Raw genomic sequence first — 25291 nt, forward strand, 5'->3', positions numbered from 1 at the left:
GCCCTTCTCAGTACTACTGATCCAAAAAGCGTGTCGGATTCATTCGGCTCGACTACTCAGAATCACCACCGTGTATCTTAGATCAGATAAGGGTGAAAGGAAAGAAATGGTGGCTGCATGAGATACAATAACAAACTGCCAGAGAAAAGTACGACATTGTGGTGTTCCTCTATGTGCCTGCTGCTGATCCTAAGAGACATTTACAACCTGTGCCTGACGTGAAATCTGACATCATTGCAAGATGGAAATCATATTTGGAAGGCTGACGGGATGAAAAAAAAATGGCTGCTTCAGAGTTAGAAACCTGAAGAGAATTTCCAGCAAACTTTGAGTCATATGTTGAAGATATGTTGCCAGATTACCTCTTGAAGAACTTCTGCTTTTCCTGTCAGCAGATTTTTAGATCTGTCTAGATCAAGATGTCTTGTGGAAAAATGAATAGATAACATATTCCTCAGCATGGCATCTTGCCTCTTTGACTCCTCTGTGTAGCATTCATCCCAAGCTCTGTTATGTAAAGTTGATGATGAGCACATGCCCAGTGTGTACAGCTATAAATCACCTCCGCTCTCCCGCGGCTTCCAGTGTTTACAGTAAACAGTTGGCTGGAATGTAAAGTTATTTCAGTCCGTTGGCCAGGACTCATTGTAGTGGTTGTGCCACAGGCCGTTAGTCCAACCCAGAGCTCCCTGTACCTCATTATCTGATCAGGCCTGTTTGCTCTGATGGGTTCTGTTGTAGCTCTTCCCTTCACCCACAAAAAACAAACACAGACACAAACACAACAAGCCCACTTCCTCCAGATCCATTATGTCCCTCTTTTCACCCTTAACAGCAAACTCTTGAAATCCAATCAGCCCTCATTTTGTCTATAGACTGATTGATCATGACAGGGCACAAGGTAAGTTTGGAAAGGACAAGACATTGAACTCTTAGGAAGTACAGAGGAAAACTCTCTAAGGAATGACCTCCTTGTTTACTATGAATTGAGTTCAGCTATTGTATTTAAATGAGAAGGCAGGATTCCAAAATGTTTTGGCAGGCAACCTAATGTGATTTTTTTTATTTTTTTATTCATGCTTATATTCAGCAAGGATGCATTAAATTGATCAAAGTAAATCAATTTATCAAAGTAAAAGTGACAGTAAATAAATCTTTTTTAAACAAATACTGTTATTTTGAACTTTATATTCATTGAAGAATACTGAATGTATCATGGTTTCAAAAAAATAAAAATTATATATATATATATATATATATATATATATATATATATATATATATATATATATATATATATATATATATATACATATACAGTATAGTCCAAAAGTTTGGAACCACTAAGATTTTTAATGTTTTTAAAAGAAGTTTCGTCTGCTCACCAAGGCTACATTTATTTAATTAAAAATACAGTAAAAAACAGTAATATTGTGAAATATTATTACAATTTAAAATAACTGTGTACTATTTAAATATATTTGACAAAGTAATTTATTCCTGTGATGCAAAGCTGAATTTTCAGCATCGTTATTCCAGTCTTCAGTGTCACATGATCCTTCAGAAATCTTCTATATTCTAATATGCTGATCTGCTGCTCAAGAAACATTAAATGTGTACAATTGTACAAAATATGTGTGTACAATATTCTTTTTCAGGATTATTTGATGAATAGAAAGTTCAAAAGAACAGCATTTATCTGAAATACAAAGCTTCTGTAGCATTATACACTACCGTTGAAAAGTTTGGGGTCAGTAAGAATTTTTATTTTTATTTTTTTGAAAAGAAATGAATACTTTTATTCAGCAAGGATGCATTAAATCAATCAAAAGTGGCAGTAAAGACATTTATAATGTTACAAAAGATTAGATTTCAGATAAACACTGTTCTTTTGAACTTTCTATTCATCAAATAATCCTGAAAAAAATGTTGTACACAAATATTTTGTACAATTGTACACATTAAATGTTTCTTGAGCAGCAGATCAGCATATTAGAATGATTTCTGAAGGATCATGTGACACTGAAGACTGGAGTAATGATGCTGAAAATTCAACTTTGCTATCAAAGGAATAAATTACATTCTAAAATATATTAAAATAGAAAACAGTTGTCTTAAATTGCAAAAATATTTTACAGTATTACTGTTTTTTTACTGTATTTTTAATTAAAAAAAAAAAAAATGCAGCCCTGGTAAGCATAATAAACTTCTTTCAAAAAATCTTACCAAACCCCGTCCTTTTGAATGGTAGTGTATGTTAAATATACTAAATGTTAATATTGTATAAAATATAAAGTAATATATTTATTACAGTAGTGTATTAAAATAGTATATTTCAGTATATTTATAAAATAATGACATTAATAAATATTAAATATAAAAGGTAAATTATAGCATTTAATAACATTGAATCAGCTTGATTACATTAGGTTACACCAATGAAAGTAATTTTGGTAACACCTTATTTTGATGGTCCCTTTTTAACATTCTGTTGACTAAAGCAATTTTGTATACTATGTGTGTGTGTGTGTGTGTATATATATATATATATATATATATATATATATATATATATATATATATATATATATATATATATACTGCTATATATTATAAGTAACTTTGTTACTTATAGTCAACATATATATAGTTGACTATAAGTAACTTTGCAACTACATGTCAACTAACTCTCATATTAGTAGACTGTCTGCTTAATATCTGCTAACACTTTATTGTGATCCCCCAACAGACATTCTACTGACTATTACTACTATTCTACTACTTAATTGAATTTGTAAGTACATGTCAGCTTAACCCTAACCCTACCAGTCAATTAATACTCTACTAACACTCTAGTAGACATGTAGGTGCAATGTTACTTATAGTCAAAAGAATGTGTTCAAAATAAAGTGAAACTGTAATTTTTGTTTCCAAATCAAGATTCCAGCAACAAGAAAGGCTGCATGATGCAACAACATTTGGTTTCTGTTTCTGCAACAATGCATTAGGTAACCCAAAATCTCATATAACTGAACGTTAACCATCAAAAAATGTTCAGATTGGATGTGATTGTGTGACATCATCATTCAGTGTGGACAATTGCTTGATGCTGAAACTTGTTAGGACAGTTTGAACCGCATATTGTCACTCTTTACAGTGTAAACAGGTACTTTAAAACCTTAAGAGTGCAGTCTTTATCCTGACCTCAACCACCAAACTCTGAACCCAGTGAAAGTGAGACAGAAAACAACAAAAGGCGTGTCTGTTCCTCTCTGATATAGCCCTGCTGAGACAGTAGGACATGCTTGAGCTGGAGTAATGTGAGCAGTGGCCTTTATCTGTCAGAAGAAAAAAGAGTGAGGAAGAGTGAGTGAGAGAGAGCAGAGACAGAGCACTGTGTTGTGAAAGTGGAGATTAATACAAATACAGTGGAAAGAAGGAGGGGGAGCCAGGATAAAGTGGAGCTCTATCTCCCCTCCTCTTTTGTCTTGTTCCCTCCCTCTCTCCTCCCTCCCCCAGGCTGCAGGAGTAGTAGGAGGTTAACGTGACTGTGAGAGCTGTACTTTAAAACAGCACGGCGGGCAGAACACACTCACACACTCAGACACACTCACAGCAGGAAATCATACTGAAACACAAGGTCTGTAAACTCACTCAAACAGTCACAATTTTACAATGTTCTACTGTATTTTTTTATGCTGAGTGAGCTTTAAAGATGAGCTTTTTATTCATTCAATAAGGAAATGAAGCTTGTTTCTGACTTAGTTTTGTTTCCACAGGTCACTGTTGTCATTTCCTCTGGATTTCTATATGGATCTGGGACTTTAAACAATTTCAAGAGGGAAATATCAGAAACAGATCTCAATTTGTTGTTGGACTGTAAAGGAAGATAGCTGGACTCACAGCAGAGATGGACGCAGGCCCGTTGGCATCAGTGGCCGAGGGCTCTCCGGAAGGGGAGACGGTGTGTGCCGCTTTGGCCCGCTATGAAACCACATTGCGAGATGCCGTGCGGGAGATCCACGTGGATGTCAGCGCTTTCAAGCTAGGCATCGAGCGGAGACTAGAAGAGGCCATTCATGTGAGTGGACCTCTTGGCCGAGCCGTGGCGCAGCTGCAGCAGGAGAACCGGCAGCTCAGGGGTCAATTAGAGGCCTTGACCCGACAGGTAGAGATGCTGACTGGGTCGGTGTGTGACAGAAGCGCACTTCTCACAGGAGGATCGGCACCACCACAGACCAACAGCAGCAACGCGGGGCATCAGTCTCCACCCTCTGTGGCCCCCAGCGTAGCGGCTCTGACCGGTTCGGCCAGCGGCTCAGCCTCCAGCCCCACCACCACACGTTTCTCCAGCAGAGCAACCTTCTCTGTCACCAGCAAAACAAATGTGAGTAGACATTTGCAAGAATGAGTATAAGAGTGACCTCGAGCGAGGTCATTCTGTGGAGCTGGAAAGAATGAAGTGATGTGAGAAACCTTATGTTCGCAAACTAAATATTTAGACATATAGAGAAGCCAGAAGCTGGAAAACATATGCAAACTCTCTGAATGTTTGTAAAGTCAGAATTTGTCTCAGACCTTTGGCGCAGTCTCTGAAGAATGTGGGATGACGTTTTGATCACTTACTACCACCATTCCAACTTAGCATTATGATGAAGTTAAGCCTCATATGGCCATGCATTATGGTTATTATACCACGGTTAAGGGTGTTTTTATAGGCACAATGCGAATAAACAATTTTGACCACCAAGTAATATTTGTTGCCTGCTTTTCAGTTGACAAGCTAATGATCAACTTGCCGCATTAATATCAGATTTAGAGTTAGATCAGTTTTATAAAATGAATGTGGTTTTTAGACTGCAAAGGTGACTAAAGTGGCTTATATTCCAGAAAAGAGGCTGTTTAGTGTTGCATGAATGCATTTATACAGGAATTAAAATTGCAGAAATTATGTTACGAAATTGTTAAGACAGTTACGCTTAAAAATTAAATACAAAGTTCTGTCATGAAACTCTAAATGGCACAGGCTAAACTCAACCTGTTTGCAATCACATCATTCTCTAAAGGGCACAGCCGATTGGTTCCTGTTGTATCAGTAGCCAATGAGCTTGCAGCTCAACCTTGAAATATTTCGTTAGCACTTGCTATAGCAGTTGCAGAAACCCTCCACCTTCCCCAGCTCCACCTGTATAGATCTGTTACAGGTAATTCATGTACTCTATATTGTACAGCAGCAGCATCTCTTACTTGCTCAGAGCAGCATGTTGTGTATGTATTGGCAGTAGCAAGTCCCGTACTTGCTCTGCAGCAGCAGCAATAACCATTAGCAGCAGCGTATCAGATCTATTCTGCCGATGCCAAATATGTCAATGTTGCCATTTCCATGTCAAACACTCAGAGGGTTCTCATGACAGGACTAAATTAATAATACAGCTCATATTGTATTATATTACAGTATTTATAATAAATATGGAATTATAGAAATAAATTAAGGTGGCTCTGATGCTGCATTTCATTTACATAAAAACAAAGCAGCATATTTTAGTAAGGCTTTTATGCATTTATGCATTATTTGGAGCAAGAACAGAGCCGCTTTCACTCAGAACAGCTTTCACTTGCCTGTGTAAAGGCTCCAGATTTTTGTGAAATGACACATTTGTAATTAAAAACAATCACTTTGAAATGCTCAGATGTTTTGTTGATATTGGTACTGATCAAACCAAGCCCATGAAGCCATTTTAGCAGATGTCATTCATTCAATGAATGAATGTTTTATTTGATTGGTACATTTAATAGTTTGCATATTTATACTGTAAACCCTCAAAATTGAGGGTATTTACGACAGATTCTGAGATGCAGTTTTTGACATGATAGACAATGATTAGCTGTAATTTGTTTGAGGAGACTTTCTGTTGAGTTGAACCTGTCATCTTTAAGCCTTTACAGCTGCTGCCAGAGGCAGAAAAACTCAAACATCATGCAGTCGTCAATCATTACTCTAGAGCTCTGTGCTGGAGTATAAAAATACTATCATTTGCATAACATTCAAATTAAATTGGCTTGTTTCATAAGGTCTTGTTTTAGATTTCAGGTTTGTAAAAGTTATTTCGAAATCATCATAATTTTAGTAGCTGGGAGTGCAGTTGATTTTGGCTGTGAGTGAGAGTCAGTAGAAACAAGGAAGGCTGTTATCTTCCCTGCCACATCCACACCTGCCAACCGCATAATGAAAGAGCTGCATTTCAGGCTTGTAAAATACTCAGAGACTGTTGTGGCAGGTCTGTGGCGCACTCCCTTTCAGTCCCAGCCTGCAGGAAAAAGTGAGCGACAAAGACTGGAAAAAGACTCCACGTGGGGATGTGTGCTGGCCTGCCTCCACATGGCTGTGCTGTGAGCACCTGCAGATATCATGAGAATCACGCTTTATCTCACGCTCTTCCTCCTAACTCTGTCTCTGATTCTTACAGAGCCCTGTTGTACTTTCTGTTCTTGGGAAATAACAGTTTATCCTGGGCTCAATCTCAGACTGCCGCCACTGTATCTGTGGCATTTCTTCTTCTCCCAACTATCATTTTGTCTCACACAAAACACTCCAGTCCACTTCATATCTTTATCCCTTTCTCTCCTTCTTGCTCTCTGTCATTCTGTGCTTGGCCTCACTACAGTTCATAGTGTTTTGGCAGGTTTTATAATTCTAACCAACAAACAAATAGAAGATTTGATGGATGAATTGATAGATTGATAGATTGATTAACTGATCGATGACAAAAAGATGCCAACTTCACTTTATATGTCCATATATGTTATGAATTTACCGTCAAAACTTTAAATGCACATGAGCCGGATCGTGCTGTGTTCCTCCTCCCTTTCGGAGTTCATGCGGCCAGCGAAATGCTTTTGCTCTGCCCTCACTCTTTACTGTCTCCGCAGAGGAGTCCTGCACTGCTGTTGCCAATTACCGCAGCATTTCTGTGGTTTCAATGGGCCATTGTGTCGACATTCTGCCTCATTTGAAGTACGTTGGGTGAGTCAGGATTTGAAGAACACCCAGGACACCTTCCTCTCTTTCTGCACCAAAATGTGGTGTAGATGTAGCACCGCCGGCTCCTCTGGAGTCTCTCATGCTCAGAGGACAGGTGCTTGGCTTGAAACCACACCTGTGGAGTGTGGTCTCATACTGCATGACCACATTTGGCCCAGAGCACAAAGGGCCCCTGCCTTCCATTACTGCTGATGTGAATAAATTGTTTAGGGGTCAGTGGGGTCTTTCTACTGTGCCTCAATATATGCATTGCAAATGTCAGATAGGCCTACTTTGACTCCCGCTGGAGGACGTGTATGTGTATGTGTGAGGGAGAGAGTGGAGATTTGGGTGGGAGGAAGATAAGATTTGGATGGCTGTTATCTGTTGAAACTCTGTTTAGAGTGCATTTAAAATCTCATCTTATCTAAGAGTGTTTTTTTTGGGGGGGGGAGGGGGGATTACCTACACTAACCCCTAAATCTACCCGACAGTGTTAATAAAATCAAATGTTGCATAAGAACGCAATTGCTGAAGCAACCATATGCCATTTTAGCTTGTTTCTACAAGTTTTTGAGCTTGTCATGACTCGTGTTTCATGGGACTCGTACCCAATTCTGTACCAGGTACCGATCAAGCCAAACATACGGAGTTAGTTATGTGATGCAAAAACTCTAAAATGTATTAGTTTACAAATCATGCACTATGGTAAAAAGGTTTTTGAGGTCATAATATAATATTTTGCTAGGAGCCACGTGAAAATAGGCTGTCTTATTTTAATCCATAATCATAAAGTATGAAAAGGATTAAAAGTGCTTGCTGTTTACTACCTCTAGTGTTCATTTCTGTTGGAAACTGCTGTGATATGTACAGTATCTCACAAAAGAGAGTACACCCTTCACATTTTTGTACATATTTTATTATATCTTTTCATGTGACAACACTGAAGACACTTTGCTTCAATGTAGTGAGTGTACAGCTTGTATAACAATGTAAATTTGCTGTCCCCTCAAAATAATTCAACACACAACCATTAATGTCTAAACCGCTGGCCACAAAAGTGAGTACACCCCTAAGTGAAAATGTTCAAATTGGGCCCAAAGTGTCAATATTTTGTATGGCAATCATCATTTTCTAGCACTGCCTTAACTCTCTTGCGCATGGAGTTCACCAGAGCTTCACAGGTTGCCACTGGAGTCCTCTTCCACTCCTCCATGACGACATCACGGAGCTGGTGGATGTTAGAAACCTTGCGCTCCTCCACCTTCCATTTTAGGATGCCTCACAGATGCTCAATAGGGTTTAGGTCTGGAGACATGCTTGGCCAGTCCATCACCTTTATCCTCAGCTTCTTTAGCAAGGCAGTGGTCGTCTTGGAGAGGTGTTTGGGGTCATTATCATGTTGGAATACTGTCCTGCAGCCTAGTCTCCGAAGGGAGGGGATCATGCTCTGCTCATTCATGGTTCCCTCGATGAACTGTAGCTCCTCAGTGCCGGCAGCACTCATGCAGCCCCAGACCATGACACTCCCACCACCATGCTTGACTGTAGGCAAGACACACTTGTCTTTGTACTCCTCACCTGGTTGCCGCCACACACGCTTGACACCATCTGAACCAAATAAGTTTATCTTGGTCTCATCAGACCACAGGACATGGTTCCAGTAATACATGTCCTTAGTCTGCTTGTCTTCAGCAACCTGTTTGCGGGCTTTCTGGGACGACAGACATGCAGACCAATTTGATGCAGTGTGCGGCGTATGGTCTGAGCACTGACAGGCTGACCCCCCCATCCACTCATATGTCTATTTCCCAAACACAACCTCTGGATATGACGCTGTGCACGCAACTTCTTTGGTCGACCATGGCAAGGCCTGTTCTGAGTGGAACCTGTCCTGTTAAACTGCTGTATGGTCTTGGCCACCGTGCTGCAGCTCAGTTTCAGGGTCTTGGCAATCTTCTTATAGCCTACGCCATCTTTATGTAGAGCAACATTTTTTTTTTTCAGATCCTCAGAGAGTTCTTTGCCATGAGGTGCCATGTTGAACTTCCAGTGACCAGTATGAGAGAGTGAGAGCGATAACACCAGATTTAACACACCTGCTCCCCATTAACATCTGACACCTTGTAACACTAACGACTCACATGACACTGGGGAGAAAAAATGGCGAATTGGGCCCAATTTGAACATTTTCACTTAGGGGTGTAATCACTTTTGTGGCCAGCGGTTTAGACATTAATGGCTGTGTTATTTTAAGGGGACGGCAAATTTACACTGTTATACAAGCTGTCCACTCACTACTTTACATTGTAGTAAAGTGTCATTTCTTCAGTGTTGTCACATGAAAAGATATAATAAAATATTTACAAGAATGTGAGGGGTGTACTCACTTCTGTGAGATACTGTATGTATTGGTACGTATTTTGCGTTTTGCAGTAATGTTGCCAAAAGTCAGTCCACACATCTTCTCAGAGACATTGTATCATCTGCATTATGGCATTAACATCCTCCTCTAGGCTTGCAGCAACTAGCAGAATTAGTACCATTTTCTTAAATCAAACTAGCCCCAAAAGAAAACGTAGTGCACTTTTTCCACTGTGAAAATGCTAGTGTGTATTTCAGGATGCACTAGTGTAGACTATTAAAGGTAAATAAAAAATAATGGTATAATATAAGTTTGACTTGGGAAGTAGCTAATGAATTAAGATGTATATTGTTTTTACTGAGGAGCTTACGTACATCCTCACATGTTTATCTTTAGTGTGAATCATCTTGTGGTCATACTTTTCAGTCAAGAACTTTCAAACTGGCAAAGAACAGTGTATTTTGACATACACAGTTTACCATGTTATGACATGACCATAAACATTTATATCTTCCCTTTTCACAATTATACACACCACACATCTGTAGCAAGGACCTTTTCTACTCTACACACACCCCATGATGCCAAGCATTACCAAATGACCGTAATAGTACTTCAAATCCCATGTTTGGCTCTGGGAGTGTGAGAAACGCTCTTCTCACTTTGGCTTACCTCACCATAGAGTGCCAGTACATCTAGTTTTCAGTCCACACAGCCATCTAATATTGCCAAAGAAGAGTTGTTTTTAAAACACGAAGCCCAGAAAGGAATGCCGTTTGATCTGACGTGCTTTGCTTTAAATTTGGTTTTGATGTTGGGAATTTTCTAGGTTTGGATAGCCTGCCAGGTAGCTGAGCAGGCCTCTGAAGGCTTAAAGGCTAAGCATTTGTTTGCAAAGATTCACTTAAGCGTCCACATTTGCAAGGCCACTGGACTCCAGGCTTTTATTTATGAGGCAAAAGCGAATGAAAATGTGTTTTACAAAAAAAAAGTTTTACACCTTGGCAGGGGGGTTCAAGGAGCTTACTTGAACATACTAGTGTGTATTTGTTTGCATGTGTTTGTCTGAGATATGCTTGACGTTTCCAGCACGGACTGGCCCAAAGCCAAAGCTCTCACAATGGAACGGAACGTTTAATCTCCTCCCGTTGCCCTGCCTGGATCTCCATGTCCAGCACAGATTCCTGGCAGAGAAGAAGGAGTAGAACAAAAAAACCTTTGCACAGCTATTAATACAGTAGAGTGCAATAGAGAGAAAGAGAGGGCGAGAAAGAGGGAATGTGAGAGGGAGGGTGGAAAAGAGAGAATAGATTGTGGATGGAGGCTAGAGAAAGGCATCCAGCCGCTCCCATGCTGCCCCTGGCTCTCCTAATTACTTCCAGACAATGCCATGTATTTTCATCTCCGTGGTTACAGGTTAATAATTCGTTGTGTACGGGATGACCTCACTGCCCTTCAGGAACCATTGTCCCACCTTGTAGGAATGCGTATGTGAGGAGAATTTAGGTGAAGAAACTCTAGTGAAGACCTTGCTTATCCACCATGCATGGAGTCACATTACCGCCCATGTTTGTCACTGGAGTAGAGTAGAAGGCCGTTGGTATCTCAGCTGGTGTTAGAAAGTCTAAACCACGCTAAGCTCTTAGATATTGTGTGCAAACTGATGTGTAATCCTGGAGTTGTCCCTTCTCTCTCTCTGGCCTGAGGCATTGTGTTTGACAACTGCCGAGGTCTGTGTTCTCCATCTGCAGGTGGGGCTTTAGATTTTCTGCGTCCCTTTGAGCTACAAACCATCAATCGTGCTGCAGTGAATCATACTGAAGTGACAGCATGGTCATGTAGTTTTAATCTAAAGAGGTTTCTCAAGAGTCCAGGAGCTCCTGCGTCAATGTGTCAGGACACACATGATTGTTTACAGATGAGTAATGGACAGTTTAGTTTTGAGTTCACTACATGCGCACTTCCCACTACGAGGTTGTTTGGTAAACCAAAGAGGTGTACATAATTTTTCATGTGTGCAAACAAGTTATACAAACAGTGTAAATAGATGTCACATATAGGGCAAAATGCATAATATTTTAAAAAGAACGCTAGTTTTATATCATTTGAAACTGCTGCGGCAGCAGGGAAGATGCAAGAGCATTCATTTGTTTTAAATGTGGACATGTCCGCATTCAAGAATTTAAAAATTCTTTGTAACTCTCCACCACTGACAGTAGTATTTTTTCCTCTTTACTGTAGTTAAATAGATTTTCGAATATCTCTACTCTAAACTTTACTATTCTACACTTTACATTTCAAGGCATAGCCTACTACAGTATATGACCTTCACTACATTTTTAGAAACATGTTCCTGACTTCTGATTTGTGAACAAATTCTATCAAGACAATTTTCAGTCTTTTGAGCAAGTTCTTTTTTGATGAATCATTTGAACTAGTTCACAAATAGCATTGAGTGATTCATTTGTAAGTTCAACTGATCTGAACTGATCAATGATTCCATGATCTGGTAAAGACCTGATAGCGATGTCCAATTTGTGAACAAATAATTCTTTTGAGCCAATTCTTTTCAATGAATCAGTTGAACGAGTTCACATACAGCATTGAATGATTTAATTGTGATTTCAAGTGATCTGATTATATCAGTTAACAACGCAGTGATTCAATGATCTAGTGGAGACCTGATGTCCGATTTGTCAATGTTTTATTCTTTTGAACCAACTCTTTTCAACGAATCACTTGAGCCGTTCACATATGTCATTAATTAATACATTTGTGAATTTGAGTGATTCATTGCATCGGTTCACAACTCCGTTTTAATTCTGATTCACTTATCCAATCGAGACCTGCTCCGAGACTTGATGGCAAACTTAGTTATTTAGTTTGAAATCCACAAATATCATTGTTAAACTTACTTATTCAGTCATTTAGTTTAAGTAAATCTCAAGCTAACAAAACAAACTGATGAACTGAATTTGAATATGCTGACTCTTAATAATTCATAATAATGTCTATGACCAAATCCACCTGACTACATTAGGTTACACCAATGAAATTAAATCAGAAGGTCAAATTCAGTGCTTGAATTTACATGGCCTGAAGGACAATATTTATAAGGCCTTTTACGGTGTACATTTGTGAATTTGTGAGTATGTGGGAGTGAAAATGAAGCAACACCCAACTCCCTGAGAAATCAAGAGAAATTCTTGTAGTTCACACACAGTCTTCAAACGTCTCTCTCTGTTTCTCTGCACAGGTTTTCTTTCCATTCCTGCTTCTGCTAGAGGAGAGAAATTGCAGGCTTTGTGGTGCTTTGAAAAACAGGTGTTTGGGCTTCTTTCTGCATGAACACTTGAGTTTGTGGAGGAAATTACAGAGCAAAGACCCTCACAAACCAGGCATCCCATCCCCATCTGTCTCAACTTAATAGACTCTACATCTCTCTGACTTACAGCAGGAAAAATGACCCTTAAATTACTGTTGGCCAAATTTGGGGCAAACAATTCTAAATGATTCATTTGCTTTTCACACTGTTGATTTATGTCTTAAACAGTATCCACTTTGAGTTTTCCGATCATGACCCCCATTCCCAAATTGAGCCCAGCTATTTGTACATTGGCAAAATATAAATAGCATTATCAGCATGGCTTATTAATACCAGAGATGGCCTTCTAAGAGCTGGCTATCTGTAGGATTTAAATGACTGGAGCTGGAATGAGTCCACTGAACCCTCCAGAGTTCTCCCACAAACATGCCCTCTATTGTTGTTTATGCTCCATTCTGTTCCCCCGCCACCACAACGTTCCAAGAATCTCAAATGTCACCGAGAGGCAAGAATATCCCCTCAGATACGTTTAAAATCAGACACGCACACACACAGAGCTTCATCAAAACTGGCATTCATCTCTCTGATCATACACAGAGCAACTCTCTGTTTTCTCTTGCAGTCACAATGCTCAAGCCGCCACATTACCATTTCACTCACCATCAAATCACTCAGAGATTATATACAATACAACCTTATGATTATCCACAGGAAAAATCTTCTTTTATGCACCCCAGCATTGCACAGGCAGGCTGCCAAGACGTTGGGGAAATTCTTATTTTGCGGTAGAAGGACATTTAGACTGACATGAAAGGTTTTCTGTAAGGGGAGTCCATTGTCTGAATGGACTGTACATAGTAACCACATTTAGAGGTATTCGGTTTATGTAGGCCTATTGTAGGACAAAACAAATAGACTGAAGACTCCTCAAGGCCATTTCTTGTCTTCTCACCTGCAGGAGTGGTTATTGTGTCTCTAAAGGGGCTGCATTCAGTCTTCTAGTGGTCTGTTTTGTATAGTCTGGGAGACGACGCTGGTCTCCACACCACCCTCATTGTCTTTGAGTGTCCTCACTTATGGAGGAACAGCACGTAGACGATTGACCCTCCCTGAGGACAAAAGTATGGACTATCCAGTTTTTTTCTCTCTTTTGTGTGGCTAGAGAACTCGGGCTGAAGTTGAGCTTAACAGCTAAATGGTTACGTTCATGATAATTGATATTGAAAATAGTCATTTCAGTGACTCAGTTGAACAAATGCACAGCAATAGCATTGAAAGATTCAATTGTGAATTCTGATTGCAGCTGTTAACAACTCAATGATTCAATGATCTGTTCGAGGCCCAATGGCTATGTCCAATTAATGAATGAATCATTCCTTGAGCCGATTCTTTTCAATTATTTAGTTGAACCGGTTAAAAAAGTAATATTCATTCATTCATTTGTGAATTTGACTGATCCAGTTGCAGTAGTTAACAGCTCAATGATTTAGTGATCTCCTTGAAGCCTGATAGCAATGTCAGATTAATGCTTCAATGATTAGTCGAATCATTTAACAAATAGCATTAAATGATTAAATAGTTAATTCAACTGATCTGTTTGCATTAGTTATTAATTCAGTGATTCAATGATCTTTTTGAGACCCAGATTTGTGAATGAATCATTGTTTTCAGATTGATATTGAAAATAGACGATAAAAAATTTAATTACCAATTAGTCTTATCTTCATCACTTTTTTGTTATTTCAAAATCTATTTTTAATCAAGTTAAATGAATTATACCGATTAAATGCTGTACTTTAAATACTTTATAGCACATGTACACATCTGTCAATCAAATGGAACATTTTAGATATGCCATTTTATTCAAAACAATATTTGTTTTTGGATGTTCATTTAAAAAAAAATAGTAAAATGAATTAAAAATTAACTAATTAATTCAAAATATGAGTAGTAACTTTAATGAGATTGAAAAATAAAAGCAAAATAAAAAAAAAATAGCATAGCAATGCAATACTATATTCATACTATTCTTGAATGATTGGTTAATTAAAGAATTAATCAACAGATTAATCAATTAACAACATAGTTGTTAGTTGCAGCCTTAGACTAAAACACTTTTCCACATGTTCTGTCTCACCTCCCTATTTCCTGCACTTGTTTTATTGCTTCTCTTTATTAATGCGATGACGCATTCCCTGGGATTGGGAATGTGTTGTTCCTGGAGGAAAAAAAGAGCAACTGGGGTGAGTGCGTGCAGTTCAGTGAACATGTGAGATGGGTGTGGTAAGATCCCCCCCTAAACCTCTTAATTTAGCCCAGGGCCGAGCAGCAGGTGACCTCTGTGCCAAAATAGTGCCTGAACCAATATATTTGGAAGGAATTTCAGATACAAACCTTAATGGCTGCAGGCGATGTTTTTCCAAATTCAGGCTTGCAAAAACATTAAATACATGTCACGTGTCTGCTGATATCCCCTAGAGACACTGACAGTCCAACAACAGACGTTCGCAGTGCAACTTTAGCACTGGATTGAGCCGAGAACCTGCTTGTTCAGCCAGCAAATCAGAGATGGATACGTTTCATAGCTGAGGTGAATTTTGTCTCCTTCTCTCAATGGGACAGGCAGCTGCTCCCCTCCGACTGCACGCCCCTCCAGCATTCTTTAGATATGATGTCATCTGGCCTCCTTCTTGCCAGTTCACTTACTCCTTGAGTCTCACTTGGAAGTTATTTCTCTTTTAAAATGCAGTGTTTTTTCCTGATTGAATGCCTGGTTTTTAATCCCTGTGTGTTTTTGCATTTGCATTCACAAACAAACACTTCCTTATAGCCTGTGCACATTGGTTAGCATATTAGCATGTATTTGCATGTACTAGTGAGGTTCAGGCCACACACAAAAGAGCTTTTTAAAGTCCTGAGAAGCTGCCAGGTAATTAATGATAGCGCCAGAGCCAACGAAACATGCACAGTCATTCTTTTGGTTTACATCCAGGCCCTAAAAAAACTAGTCCGCCATCCCCTTAGGAGACAATCTGCTTTAATAATGGTTAGCTCATTGCAGCCGAGGCCAAACATCTGCATCTGTATAACTATGTGATGGTTGAGGTCTAAAGGAAATTAAGCAAGGCGGCGACCTTCATGTGTCAGTGTGTAACTTCAAGGCACTAATGTCAACATGTGATCTTGCATTTAGGTCACACAGAAAAGTGCATGGAGGGCAGAAGTGGCTATTTAAGATTAAAATAGACCAGCAAAGCAGCAGTATCTATATTGATGACCCACATCGGCCCTGATCCAGAGCTTTGATGTATTTTTAAAGGAGACTAGGCTTCTTTAAACATCACTGGTCTCCACAGCGAATCATAGTGAACCCATCAATCAAATGTCTTTGATTAGATCACATCACTCATTTACTTTTGCAGAATGTGCCCTCTTGAAAAACACACTTGGAGCCACTTTGTCTCTCTTCATGTCTTTGATTGGGGTTTATTGGATAATCGCATCAGTTGTCTCATGTTCTATACCCTGTTTTGGTGCTTATCCATTTGGGACTGGGCCTCTTGTAAAGGATACTTGTTTTTAGGGGCACCAAGGATTGATATATTTTTTTCAAATTCTGGATAATACCAATAAACTGATCATTATTGTTGTTATGTTAAAGGGGCTATGTACAAATTATGTACATGTATTAATCGCTTTTTTGTATTGGCAATGAGTGAATAGCTTGTAATGAAACTTTAAGACTTCCTATATTGTCTATGAAAGCCTGTAGACTGATTTTTATGATTTTTACGCCGAGAAAATCCAAAGGATGAGATACACACGCTCCTGAGAGCTTCTCTTCCATTCAATGACACATGTAACGAATGCTTATACACTGTTAAGGATAATGCCGAAAGAGCCATTCCATACTGTAAGGTCAATATGTCATACAAAGAAAAGAAATGAATTCAAACGATAATCTCACACAGACAGATATATAGCCTCAAATATACTTTATAATCAAACTATCGTAACAGTGTAATTTTAATGACCTCATCTGTTGACATGGTGCCAGTGGCATTGAATCACATTCAGTTTCTTGTACATTACATGTGCACAAATGCCAGCAAGAGTAATAAGTTGCGGGCTGCAGTTCACTTAATGGCCACCGGTGTCACTAATAACAAGGGTTACTGAATTCTAAATGGCTGATATTAAAGTTCTACTCTGTTTTGTCTAAAAACTAAAAACAATCATATTTAAATGCTACAGGTGTCTTTAGGCATCACAACATAATAATGTACAGTATCAAGAATGGATATTCATTCTGAGATTGGCTAAAGATTACATTTAAGTGTTACTAAATTATTAGTCTTATTAAAGATTAACGGTAAATATTGCTTCTCTCTCTAACAGAGCATTGAGCGAGATGAGCCCATTGAAGTGGATCCAGCACCAATTTCCCAAGGCTTGGAGAATGGACACTTATCCTCAACAGGTATTACCCATAATTCCTTCTGGAAAGCTTGAAGCGCAAAACATAAACTGCCAATTCAAAAAAACAAAATCAATTCAATAAACATTATAATTTGCAATAAACGAAGTATTCGATAGATAGATAGATAGATAGATAGATAGATAGATAGATAGATAGATAGATAGATAGATAGATAGATAGATAGATAGATAGATAGATAGATAGATAGATAGATAGATAGATAGATAGATAGATAGAGATGTATATGGGGCCCTGTTGTAACATATTTACATCCTCTATCCAATCAGAAAACTCTACTGTGCCTTTGAGGAGAAACTCACCACCAAACGGTGTGTCACAGGAGCACTCAGCCCCCCTTCCCATGGCAATGCCACACCTGCCCATCACAGCAACCACAAAAGTGGCTGACTCTGCAGTTATGAAGAGTCCTGAGTCACCTGGTAGCCCAATGCAAGCAATGCCCTCAACCATAACAGATTCACTGACAAACAGTCAGCCGGTCAGCAGCGATAACCAGCCACAACTAGAGTCTCCTGTTCATTCAGGTACAGTACGACTCCATCACAACTTCAAAGAGCGAGGCTACAGATGACTCTTTCTTCTGTCAGCACCTAAATATGTGTGTTGGTCTTGTGGTTACAGTGCCGTCTGTGAAAACATGGGCTCCAACTCCGGCCAGGACTATGGGATCTCCACGGCTCAGTGGTAGGACAAATTCAACCAATCTCTTTGACTCATATTCACAGCATGTGCTTTCATCATAAAGTCTGTCTCATTGTTTGTGTCACTCTATGTTTTGTCTAACAGAGAAGGCATCTTCAGCTCCAGCCAAGTCAGTGACTTACTCTGGGCTTTTTTCACACAATACAGACAGGTGGGTGGAGTGTGAATATCTGTAAATGAATGCAAATAAAATCTGCAATATTCTCTCAATTAGAAAGAAAAATGGTGACACATTACAATAAGTTTAATTTGTTAGCATTAGGTAGTACATTAGTTATCATGAACTAACAAGCAATAATAATAGTTCAATCATTTAAGTTGATGTTAATTTCTATACAGTACCATTTATAAAGTCAGTATTATTTAAAAAAAAAAAAAAAAAAATCTATTTCACAGAACTGAAATGTTCCTCAGCCATCTCTATCTCTTTGCATCAGGAATGTGGATATGCCAGGAGATTTATCCTTTGGCAGAGGTATTGAGCGCAGACGGGAGCTTGTGAGGTCCCAGACTTTACCTCGAAACATTGGAGCCCAGGCACGCAGGTCCATTTTTGAGAGGCTGGACTCTGAAAACAACAGGTAATGGAATTGTCCTTCTTGTCTATGCAACCATGTGCTTTTTTTAATGCTCTTCAAAGTCAATCCAAGTAAAAACCTCTTGCTTTGATCTTTCACAACTCAGTCGACCCAAGCCAGTGGATTCCAAACCAAAGCTGAAACGCTCTCAGAGCTTTGGAGTATCCAGTGCTAGCAGTATCAAGCAGATTCTTCTGGAGTGGTGTCGATCCAAGACGATTGGGTACCAGGTTAGACATTCCATAGACGTCATGGGGTTTATCTCAAATCAGAAAAAAAAAAAGGAGCTTTGGAGACGTATCAACACGGCCGGAGTATTAAAACTAAGAAAGGCTTCACTTCAGCTTATTAAGATGCAAATTATCATGTCTTATAGGGCTTCCTATACTGTTATTTTAAGATTGAACACATTATAAAGTGGTAGTCTGTTTATTAGCTTTAACATATCAACTTTATTAACATCAGTAAGAGTGTGAATGAACATTATGTGTGTGGTATTAGTGTTTCTCTGTATATATATTCTGACTGACTCTAGTGCAGCTTTGCAACCAGCCCATATGGCTCTAGTTAGAGATGGTAATGTAATGGTCAAGCCTAATTTAGAATCAAGAGAGAGCAGTATGTAAACATGAGAACCAGAGCAGACAGCTGACGAACACGCATGGCGATTTCGATTTCCCTCACTGACAGAGACTGTCTTAGCCTGTCAGATTGCCAGCTACAGATGAGAAATGAACACTGTTTAAATGATGAAGTGTAGAGAAAACTGCATATGAATATAAGAGCCAGACAACAATAAAACATCTGCTCTGACAACCACAATCAAGTCTGAAGAATCTCAAAGGAAGTTGTTCTATTCCTTTCGATTACTCACTGATCAAGGGGAATAAATGCTAGAAGAATAATACTTTCTTTTTGTAATCTATTGTTATTCATTATTACTATTCACTTAAGGTTTATTTTTAGATATGTAAATGCTGATTTAATTTGATGAATAAAATAATATAATTCCTGCACACTGCTCAATTTTGCATCATCACATGAACTGACTTGGCAACTAGCTGAAATAAATTAAGTTAGTTTTATTATATTTTATTTTACTTTAGGTAACGTTTATTTTATTTTAAGAAACATTTTTATGGTTTCCATTTTAGTTTTAGTAATCATAACCCTGATGATTGGGTATATATACATATATATATATATATATATATACTGACAGAATTGTTGACATTTTTGCAGATTTATCAAAAAAGAAAAACTGAATTATCACATGGTCCTAAGTATTCAGACCCTTTGCTCAGTTTTTAGTAGAAGCACCCTTTTGATCTAATACAGCCATGAGTCTTTTTGGAAAAGATGCAACAAGTTTTTCACACCTGGATTTAGGGATCCTCTGCAGATCCTCTCCAGTTCTGTCAGGTCGGATGGTAAATGTTGGTGAACAGCCATTTTTAGGTCTCTCCAGAGATGCTCAATTGGGTTTAAGTCAGGGCTCTGGCTAGGCCATTCAAGAACAGTCACGGAGTTGTTGTGAAGCCACTCCTTCGTTATTTTAGCTGTGTGCTTAGGGTCATTGTCTTGTTGGAAAGACAAAACCTTCGGCTGGTAAACCTTCGGCTGTTGGGACTGTATTGGACAGGTGATGAGCAGTGCCTGGTTTTCTCCACACATACCGCTTAGAATTAAGGCCAAAAAGTTCTATCTTGGTCTCATCAGATCAGAGAATCTTATTTCTCACCATCTTGGAGTCCTTCAGGTGTTTTTTTTTAGCAAACTCCATGCAGGCTTTCATGTGTCTTGCACTGAGGAGAGGCTTCCGTCGGGCCACTCTGCCATAAAGCCCCGACTGGTGGAGGGCTGCAGTGATGGTTGACTTTCTACAACTTTCTCCCATCTGCCGACTGCATCTCTGGAGCTCAGCCACAGTGATCTTTGGGTTCTTCTTTACCTCTCTCACCAAGGCTCTTCTCCCCGATAGCTCAGTTTGGCCGGACGACCAGCTCTAGGAAGGGTTCTGGTCATCCCAAATGTCTTCCATTTAAGAATTATGGAGGCCACTGTGCTCTTAGGAACCTTAAGTGCAGCAGAATTTTTTTTGTAACCTTGGCCAGATCTGTACCTTGCCACAATTCTGTCTCTAAGCTCTTCAGGCAGTTCCTTTGACCTCATGATTCCCATTTGCTCTGACATGCACTGTGAGCTGTAAGGTCTTATATAGACGGGTGTGTGGCTTTCCTAATCAAGTCCAATCAGTATAATCAAACACAGCTGGACTCAAATGAAGGTGTAGAACCATCTCAAGGATGATCAGAAGAAATGGACAGCACCTGAGTTAAATATATGAGTATCACAGCAAAGGGTCTGAATACTTAGGACCATGTGATATTTCAGTTTTTCTGTTTTAATAAATCTGCAAAAATGTCAACAATTATGGGGTGCTGTGTGTACATTAATGAGGAAAAAATTAACTTAAATGATTTTAGCAAGTGGCTGCAATATAACAAAGAGTGAAAAATTTAAGGGGGTCTGAATACTTTCCGAACTCACTGTATATATATACACATTTATTATTAAGGAAATAGGTCTATGGAATGCCAATTTTGAATTTGTGTTGATAGATATGGGGCAAAACCCCAATGTCCTATAAAATAAATAAAGCTTCACTCTCTCCCTTTAATCTGCAGAACATCGACATTCAAAACTTCTCATCCAGCTGGAGTGACGGCATGGCATTCTGCGCCCTGGTCCACTCTTTCTTCCCTACAGAGTTTGATTACAACATCTTGTCCCCTGCCGAGCGCAAACATAACTTTGAGCTGGCATTCAGCACTGCAGAGTAAGTCAGTGGAATGGAGGCAAATCTGTTCAGCCTTTTGACAATGGCATTGAGATGTCGACACACTTCATGGTGCCTTAAGCTCTTGAAGTTGAGTAGTTTGTCCTAGTGTCATTCCTTTATCATACTAAACAGATGACAAAAAAAACCTGTTTGGGGTCAGTAAGATAAAAAAAAAAAAAAAAATTAATACTTTTAGTCAGCACGGATGCATAAGATTGAACAAAGTGACACTAAAGATTAATTTATAATGTTACAAAAGATTTCTTTCAAGTAAATGCTGTTCTTTTGAACTTTCTACTCATCAAAGATTCCTGATAAAAATGTATTATGGTTTAAATTGTAATAATATTTCACAATTTTACTGTTTAACTGTATTTTGATACAATAAATGCAGCCTTGATCAGCATAAGAGACCTTTTCAAAAACATTAAAGGGTTAGTTCACCCAAAAATGTCGTTCCATACCGTTCATCTTCAGAACACAAATTAAGATATTTTTGATGAAATTCGAGAGGTATACGACTCATCCATTGACAACAATATACAGCATAGGGAACACTTTCAAGGTCCAGAAAGGTACTAAAGACATCGTTAAAACAGTAAACATGAGTGCAGTGGTTCAACCTTAATTTTATGAAGCGACGAGAATACTTTTTGTGTGCAAAAACAAAACAAAAATAACTTTATTCAACAGTCTCTTCTCTTCCCTGTCATTATCTTTACGCAGTAAGCACAGTGGAGGCTTCCATGTTTAAAGCTGATCACGTGAGCAGCACAACACACGCGTGTGAGCCAGCTAATAATGAATCAGCGTTCTGATGTAGAACCTGGAAGTGCTGGATGTAAACAACGTATGAGAATAATACAGAAAAGAAGATATTGTTGAATAAAGTCGTTATTTTTTTGTGCACAAAAAGTATTCTCATAGTAATCTGTAGTCACGTCGACTGTTTTAACGATGTCTTTATTACCTCTCTGGACCTTGAAAGTGTTGATTATATTACTGTCTATGGACGAGTCACAAACCTCTCGGATTTCATCAAAAATATCTTAATTTGTGTTCCGAAGATATACAAAGGTTTTACAGGTGTGGAACGACATGGGGGTGAGTAATTAATGACAGAAATTTCATTTTGGGGTGAACTAACCCTTTAAAACATTGTATTGACCCCAAACTGTAAAAAATACTGTGTATGATACTGTGTTATGTACTCAACCTCATGTTTCAAAAACAGGAGGAAAAGAAGAAAAAAAGCTGCATATAAGTAGCAAAAATATAGATTAGGTGCTATATTCAGTCTCTATGAAAAAGGTCACTAGGCCTATAAAAAGAGCTTTGTAAAGATTCTTCCAAAATCTCCTTTTATGGTCTATGGAAAAATAACATAAGTTTAGAACGACATATGGGTGAGTAAATAAATACCAGCAACATATTAATTTTCATTTAAAAGCGCCAATAAAGTATTAAAAGTCTTTAAATAGGAATGGACCGGACAGATGAGATGTGAACTTGATGTGACCCGACTTAACAAGCTGAACAGAATGACTCCAAAATGCAAGTTGACGCAAATCATCTGCAGTTGTGCTACACATCACCTCACAGTACGGCACAAAAGATAATGTTACTTAAGTTTCCGATGCGTCTGAGTCTAGGGTGTCCGTAACCCGCACTTTAAACCAGTAAAGCATGCCAACAAATCCCAGTTGAGCTCAGAGGAACCTCCCCTTCCCCTCAACCGGCTACTCTGACTTGACAGCCCTGCGGCATGACATCATTCTCCTAGTGTCCCAATTCCCACATCTTGAAATATTCACATAGTCCTAAAACTGCACTATGAATGTCACCGGAACATATGTATTACAGTTATCATATAAACTCAAATAGTCATCAGACATTGGAGAATGAAGAGGAACAGCCATACACATCCACCCCTGCTAAATCTGTTTCTCTCTATTTCCAGGAAGAAAGCTGGCTGCGATAGACTTATTGAAGTGGAGGACATGATGGTGATGGGCAGAAAGCCAGACCCCATGTGTGTCTTTACTTACGTCCAGTCACTATATAACCACTTGCGCAAGTTTGAGTGAGATCTTGGCCCCTTTAGCCCCAGCTGAACACTCTGCACTGCCCTCTGCTGGACAAAACTGAACTCTGATATGGTTTGGGGTTTGCAAAATGTCCACGGGAACCCACGCCATTTCAAGCATGACGCTTCTACGGTTGCATTTTAGTCAAGGAAAGGTCATCGACTATTTATACAGAGCATTGAGACATGGCTTTTGTGTATTTGGCCTCTGTTTTATTACTAATCACTGCATTATGGAGCCATTTTATAGACTGCAAAGATAGAGGCAGAAATCTATTAGTGGATTTCATATTTACTAATGAAAGATAGAAAGAAATAGAATGTACAGGAAATAAGGTACAATATATCATGTTCTCAGATAGATCGGCACATTTTTTATAACTGTTTTGTCTTTTTTTCTAATTTTCAGTGGCATGAGCTGCACGTTTCTGGTTGTCTTTTATACTGTGTCTGTAGCTTTGCCAAAGCTCATTATACACAGGTGCATGTGCAGGACGTACAGTACAAAACATAAAGTAAGCACTGGATCTGCGTTTTAACAGGAAATGCTGTAAACCTGGTTAAAGGGTTAGTTCACCCAAAAATGAAAATAACGTAATTTATTACTCAACCTCATGTCGTTCTACACCCTTAAGACCTTCGTTCATCTTCAGGACACAAATTAAGATTTTTTTGATGAAATCTGACTAAAAACATATTTGAATCAGTTCATGTGAGTTCAGTGGTTCTATCTTAATATTATAAAGCGACAAGAATACATTTTGTGCGCCAAAAAACAAAACAAAATAAAGACTTTTCAACAATATTTATATTTATGGCAAGCCGTTTTGACTTTTATTCACATCTCAGGATATGAATTCTTGATATCAACAATTTAATTGTCAAGAACTGATTTCTTACTAGTTGAACTGCTACTAGTAAAAATGTTCATTTTTGATATCTGAAAATGTATTTCTGATAAATATATTATAATTTCAGATATCTAAAATGGCTTTCTTACTAGTAACAATCACATTCATGATATCAGAAACTAACATTGTCAAATTATTGATATCAAAACATTTTTACTAGTACCAATTCAATTTTTGATATCAAGAACTGACATTTCAACTAGTGACAACTGAATTGTTGATATCTATAATTATTATTTTTACTAGTAAGAATTGTATTTCTGATATGTGAAATTGGAATTTCAACTAGTAAGAAATCAGTTCTTGATATCAACAATTGAATTTGAATGGCAGCCTGTGGTGACATTTCACTAGTGAAAATACATTTACAGATATCAAGAAATCTAGTTTTTACTAGTGGAAATATAATTCTTGATATCAAAAATTAGCATTTTAACTAGTGAAAATTGAATTGTGGATATCAAGAATTCATATCCTGAGAATGAATAAAAGTCAAAACGGCTTGCCATACATATGGGCCAATTTCAAAACACTGCTTCAGAGCTTTACGAATCGAATCAGTGAATCAGAGCACCAAAGTCACATGATTTTAGCAGTTTAACCGTTTGATAGGAGATCTGAATCACTAAATCGAAGCAAAAGATTCGTACAGCTCAGAAGCTTCATGAAGCAAAGTTTTGAAATCACCCAATTTTTTTTTTTTTTGACGCACAAAAAGTATTCTTATCGCTTCATAATATTAAGATAGAACCACTGTACTCACATGAACTGTTTTAAATGTGTTTTTCATACCTTTATGGACCTTGAGAGTTTGAATGGCTTTGCTTTCAATAGAGGCCTCACTGAGCCATCGGATTTCATCAACAATATCTTAATTTGTGTTCTGAAGATGAACGAAGGTCTTATGGGTGTAGAACGACATGAGGGTGAGTAATTAATGACAGAATTTTCATTTTTGGG

The 25291-nt window shown here is 38.4% G+C and overlaps 1 protein-coding gene across 1 annotated transcript; it reads left to right on the forward strand.

The window, feature by feature from the left end:
• Positions 1–3513: 3513 nt before the first annotated feature.
• On the forward strand, positions 3514–23434 carry smtnl (smoothelin, like). The gene is made up of 10 exons (XM_067365373.1): positions 3514–3640; positions 3780–4387; positions 17110–17191; positions 17479–17736; positions 17834–17896; positions 17999–18065; positions 18352–18495; positions 18599–18722; positions 21180–21331; positions 23295–23434. Exons 2-10 carry the CDS (start codon positions 3911–3913, stop codon positions 23419–23421), a joined length of 1494 nt encoding a protein of 497 aa, XP_067221474.1. The 5' UTR covers positions 3514–3640; positions 3780–3910; the 3' UTR covers positions 23422–23434.
• Positions 23435–25291: the final 1857 nt, after the last annotated feature.

This window comes from Chanodichthys erythropterus, chromosome 17 (genome assembly GCF_024489055.1).
Source record: "Chanodichthys erythropterus isolate Z2021 chromosome 17, ASM2448905v1, whole genome shotgun sequence".
Classification (NCBI taxonomy): domain Eukaryota; kingdom Metazoa; phylum Chordata; class Actinopteri; order Cypriniformes; family Xenocyprididae; genus Chanodichthys; species Chanodichthys erythropterus.

Excerpts from the sequence above, each read along its gene's own strand:
- smtnl (XM_067365373.1), top strand. The coding sequence starts at position 3,911 with ATGGACGCAGGCCCGTTGGCATCAGTGGCCGAGGGCTCTCCGGAAGGG. Across the intron at positions 17,737-17,833 it reads AGAGTCTCCTGTTCATTCAG|TGCCGTCTGTGAAAACATGG; the intron begins GTACAGTACGAC and ends TTGTGGTTACAG. Across the intron at positions 17,897-17,998 it reads GGGATCTCCACGGCTCAGTG|AGAAGGCATCTTCAGCTCCA; the intron begins GTAGGACAAATT and ends TTTGTCTAACAG.